Source organism: Vitis riparia, chromosome 4 (genome assembly GCF_004353265.1).
Source record: "Vitis riparia cultivar Riparia Gloire de Montpellier isolate 1030 chromosome 4, EGFV_Vit.rip_1.0, whole genome shotgun sequence".
Taxonomy (NCBI): Eukaryota; Viridiplantae; Streptophyta; class Magnoliopsida; order Vitales; family Vitaceae; genus Vitis; species Vitis riparia.
In genome coordinates this window covers 14,383,525-14,389,206 of record NC_048434.1, presented here as the reverse complement: position 1 = coordinate 14,389,206, position 5,682 = coordinate 14,383,525, and the positions used below count along the sequence as shown (strand labels likewise).

The 5,682-nt window shown below is 34.7% G+C and overlaps 1 protein-coding gene across 1 annotated transcript; it reads left to right on the top strand.

Annotated features, from left to right (window-relative positions):
- The first annotated feature begins 794 nt into the window (after positions 1 to 794).
- Positions 795 to 4,145, top strand: LOC117913686. Its single transcript, XM_034828737.1, has 7 exons — positions 795 to 1,513; positions 1,642 to 1,728; positions 1,984 to 2,283; positions 2,491 to 2,661; positions 2,799 to 2,852; positions 3,223 to 3,369; positions 3,457 to 4,145. The coding sequence occupies exons 1-7, from the start codon at positions 1,298 to 1,300 to the stop codon at positions 3,832 to 3,834; spliced, it is 1,353 nt and encodes a 450-aa protein (XP_034684628.1). The 5' UTR covers positions 795 to 1,297; the 3' UTR covers positions 3,835 to 4,145.
- Positions 4,146 to 5,682: the final 1,537 nt, after the last annotated feature.

Sequence of the window (5,682 nt, the reverse complement as noted above, 5' to 3'; positions counted from 1 at the left end):
TAAATAAACATCACATTTTTATATTAAAGAAAATAAAATAGACTTTAGTAACAAGGATTCTCCCACCAATATGAAGGGTAGGTAGTCAATTTGGACCTTCCAAATTTATCATTTTCTCAAATTGTTCACCGCCATGAGGTTAGTTTTAAAATTATGGCCACGTAATTAGGGGATTAGGTGAAAACATCCACATTTAGGCTAAGCTTGGGGATATTTATGGTGAGAAGTAGCGACTTCTCATAGTATTTCAATTATGATATCATCGATGACAATAATAAGTGAAAGACCCGATCTTATTGTCGGCATAATGATTGAGCCAAATTTTAGAAATAGGTAATTAAGAAATTAATTTAATTAATTAAAAGTATGATACCATGTTAAACTAATGATTAACCTAAAATCTCAAGTCATTAAATAGTGAACTGAAAATTATATATATATACATCTAGGATATTATAATTTTAGAAAATTATATTATAAAGTCATGGTATATGATTTGATTCCTGGCTTGTAATTTCAAATATTAGATTTGGTAGGTTATTTAATTAAACAAAAATCGTACATAGATTTAGGAAAACTATAGGTTAGGAAAACAAATGTATTCAGAAAATGTCTTATTCATGAAAGGTAAAAGAAGAATAAATGAGAGAGAGAGAGAGAGAGAGAGAGAGAGAGAGAGATTAATTTAGCAATAGAATAGGGCAGGAAGCATAGAAAATTGGTGGAACTATAGATATAAAAAGGCAAAGCAAAGCAAAGGAATAGAGAAACTGAGAAGGGAAGAAAGGTGGAAAAGAGGAAGGTGGGGAGAGTTGAAGGAATATTAATGGCGAAGTGTGTGGTGGCAGATATGCATATTGAAAGCAAAGTGGTGCAATAAAAAGGTGGGAGTTGATGAGGATTTATTGGTGGGACTATGGGTTTTTATAATGCTTTGAAGCCACTGTGGTGAGCTGCTGCTGTACCTGCAGGTGCCCCTAAGAAAACAACAACAAATGCTGTGGTGATTGATTGAATATGTCTATGAATCCAATGCAGAGAGAGAGGCAATGATGATGATGATGGTGAAGGTGAAGGTGAAGGTGAAGGTGAAGGCATTTGCAGCTCCTTAATGACAGTCCTTTTCTTTGCAGCTGGTTTTTCCATTTATTGTGTGTACCTTGTTGGGTTTTGGAAGAGAAGCTGATCAACTAGGCTCTGACTTGCTTGTTGCCTCCCCTCCCCCACCCCCCTCTTTGTTTTAGCCACTAATGGTGTTCTAGTTCCCTCAGTTTCTCTCATTGGCATTGAATGAGATATGGGTGGTCTTCTGAAAAGGAAGACGACATCTTCTTCTTCCCTTTTTCTTCTTCCTCTATTTTTGGCTTTCTTCTTTCTCATTTTCTTGGAAAGATCTGTGGTTGTTGTTTCGGGTTTGGACTACTCCAAGCACAGGCAAGTCAATAGCTTGAGGCTTAAGAGGATTCAAAAGCACCTGGACAAGATCAACAAGCCTGCTGTCAGGACCATTGAGGTATATATGTATTTGGTTTTCCATTTTTCTGCACGAGTTAGATTTCATCTGGGGTTTCTTCAATTATTTTCTGGAGATGATGTTTTCTTTTCTTGCTTTGGTTTTTGTGTTTTTCATTGGTTTCTCAGAGCCCAGATGGAGATATCATAGACTGCGTTCATAAAAGAAAACAACCTGCTTTGGATCATCCTCTTCTCAAGAATCACAAGATTCAGGTACAAAAAGTTATGCAAAACACCAAGCACCACCACTACCACAAGATCCCAATCTCTCTCTCTCTCTCTCTCTCTCTCTCTGAAAACTTCTCCTCATAATTATGTATAAATACTCTATGACATAACAGCTTCTGCATGAAAAGTAAATCCGAGAATCTGTTCAAAACTTGTTATTTTATCATTGTGACATTTATGTATCAGTATCACTAATTCTTATTTCCACAAACTGTTGGATTATGTGGTGGGTGTAAGCAGAGGGTTCCACCAGAGATGCCAAGAGCGAAGACAAAAACGAAAGGAGAAGAGGTGAAGAGAGACTACAATACTACAAGTAGCAACAGTGAAGAAAGGACAGTGCTGAGTAGCAGAGGTGCATGGCAAATGTGGCATCAAAATAGGACAAGGTGCCCCAAGGGCACAGTCCCCATCAGGAGGAGCACAGTCCATGATGTGTTGAGGGCCAAATCCCTCTATGATTTTGGGAGGAAACAGAGAAGAATGCCTCTTGCCAGGCGCACCGATGCACCTGATGTGGTCAGTGGCAATGGCCATGAGGTTTGCGTCTTCTTCATCATCACTTCCCCCTATCCTCCAATATGAGTATTTTTTACTCTTTTATTTTACACTTAATTTTCATATATCCTCATCATTAATGTCTCTTCCTAAGATTAACATGTTAGTGCTTCTTAGCTTTTTTTTTTTTTTTTTCAATGAAATACGGAATTGTTGGTATATGACTTGGAGTGCATTGGGCTATGACAGCATGCGATCGCGTACACGGGAACATCTCAAGAGGTATACGGAGCAAGGGCAACAATAAACGTGTGGGACCCATCCATACAAGTGGTCAACGAATTTAGTCTCTCTCAGATTTGGATTCTTTCTGGATCATTCGACGGCTCAGATCTCAATAGCATAGAAGCTGGATGGCAGGTACTTTTTTCCATTTCCTGTCCTGCCACACACTCAATCCAAAGCTCCTCTTTTCTAATGAATCAATTAATTGCTATTTAATAATAAAATAAATCCACAAGTGGGATTCTTAACCGCTGATTCTTTATACTAGTCAGGTCAGTCCGGAGCTTTATGGTGACAGCAGACCCAGATTATTCACTTATTGGACGGTCAGATCTCTTTCTCCTGGTATTCGTGCATTTAAAAAAAAAAAAAAAGTCAAAAGTCAACATCTCCTAGGGTTGAGATTCTTTCTAGCTGTGAAGCTTCTTTGAATTCTTTATTCACAATGTCTATCGTGGGTGTTTGTGCATATTAGATTATTATCTTTGATTCTCAAAAACCATAATTAAAAAAATCAAAATTAATTACAGTTTCCAAAATCATATTATTATCCGGTCAAAGTCAACATAATCTAGGGTTGAGGGCTTATCTAGGTGTGAACCTTCTTGGAATTGCTTGCCACACGTGTGAAAGTTGTAAATTTTCATTATTTTAGCCTAAGGTTGTATAAATTTACACGTGTGTTACATGCTACAGAGTGATTCATATCAAGCAACAGGGTGCTACAACCTTCTATGTTCAGGATTTGTGCAGACCAACAGTAAAATAGCCATCGGAGCGGCCATTTCTCCGGTGTCGTTGATCTCCGGCAACCAATATGACATAACCATTCTCATATGGAAGGTCTATATCCATCACATCTTCTCATTTTCTTCATTAGCGTTCTGTACCTTCTGCATGATGGATTATATTTCTTTGAACTGAAATTAGGATCCGAAGTTGGGAAATTGGTGGATGGGGTTTGGGGACAACACCCTAGTGGGATACTGGCCGTCACAGCTGTTCACACACTTGGCAGACCATGCAACCATGGTGGAGTGGGGCGGCGAGGTGGTGAATTCCAGGGCCAACGGCGCCCACACGTCCACCCAAATGGGGTCCGGCCATTTCGCTGAAGACGGATTTGGGAAAGCAAGCTACTTCCGAAACCTTGAGGTTGTGGATTCAGACAACAGCCTGAGTACAGTTGAAGACATATCAACTCTGGCAGAGAATACTAATTGCTACAATATAAAGAGCTCCTACAACAATGAATGGGGCACACATTTCTACTTTGGGGGACCGGGAAATAATCCCCGGTGCCCCTGATCATCATCATTGTTGTTTCCTCGTGACCATTATCGTCCTATAATATTCTAAGTCGAAGCAAAATCTATATTTTAACATTCTTTATTTTGTAAGTATAGAATTATGCTATTTCCAATCTTGTTTGTGTCATTGCCAGATTTTTGTCCTAGATCCAATAAGGCCAAAGCATTGCATAAACAGGTGTGGAAATAGCAATATTCTAGAGAGTAATCTCTTATTTGTACCAAGTGAGTGCTTCTAATTGCTAAAATTTGTTTCTTGTATCTTGCTAATTGCTAGTCTGTTTATTATGGACGTGATTCTCATGCAAAGTCGTATATACATGTTTGTCTACTTTGTTCTAAAATAATACTTGAAAACAAAATAAAAAGGGATAAATTTTCAAAAAATTAATAGAAATTAATTTTTACTACATTTTTCTTCTTAAAAACTTACCATTAAAAAAGAAAAAAATTATGGCCCTATCACCATGTTTTTCAAAACTTGTTTTTAAAAACTATTTTTTATCTTTTTAACTTAAAAACAATTTTTTTTTTTTTGAAAAATGTGGATAAAATTAGAATAAATGTTGAAAAACCCAAAAAAAAAAAAAAAAAAAAAAAAAAAAAACCTTTTGGGCAAGTTTGAATGAAGTAGCAAAAAGGTAAAAAAAATATATATATTTCTTGAAAGTCACATAGAAGAATCCAAGTTGCAAAAACTTAGAGAGGGCATGGGAGTGAAGGATGCTTAGTTTTGCAAAATCTAAGTTGAATAAATGAGTGGAGTGGAAGGCACCCAAAAGAAGGCATAATTAATGGGAAGCAAGCTGTTCAAAACTACCCCCCATATTTAATAGAGGGTTTTACAATTTTTGGTGGAGGGAAAGTCAAGAAAGTGAGGAAATAAAGGCAGTGGAAGATGGGGAGACATCATATTCAATGCCCATTCATTATGGCCTTATGGGGAGTTGGAAGATGAGCCTTTTTTTTCAACCTTTTTTTTTTTTTTTTCCTTTTAATTTTATTATATTTTATTTATGTTAGTTACTACGATGCCTCTTTGCATTTATTCTAATGACATCTACACCAATACCAATCCAAAAAGCTTTGTTGTATGCTCACACACAACTCTCATGCTTTTGCCTCTCTTCTCATTTTTATTTTTAAAAATATCATTATTTCCATCATTATTTACCCATGTTCCAATTTAGTTCAAAGGGTCTATTTGCAAATATTTTTTAAAATATTGTATTTTATATTTAAAAACTTTTCTGTTTTCAAATATTTCTTAAAAATCATTTTTATTTTAAATCTTTTTTCATATTTATATAATTATTTTTAAAATAAATTTCAATAAAAAAAAATGAAAATAATTAAAATGATTTAGACATAAAAGATTTTAAAGGATTAAGTTACCTCTTTAGAATGTGACTATTTAGTTCAACAATTGGACACGTGACATACAATTCAAAAGAGGACACATGAAGAAATTTGGAAAACTGTAAAATTAAGTCTTACAAAATAAAAACAAATATTCTAATTAAAGTAAAAAGGGAATTAGAAATAAATATTTTCTTCATTAATTTCCTAAACAAAGAAAACAAATCTTTTAATTAAAGTAAAACTAAAAATAAAAATAAAGACAAATTTTGAAACAAGTTGCTAAAATTAATGAACCAAATTTGTTGAATTATATAAATAAAGTTTTTGGAATTCCAAATTTAATGTTATAACTTCACTTAAAATAAATGTGACTTTCTTTAATAAGAAAAGAGATTTTATAAAGATAAAAATATGAGAAAACCAAACCATAAAGGAAAAATACGTAGTAATTCACGTACAAATATATTCTCAAAAAAGCATCTTG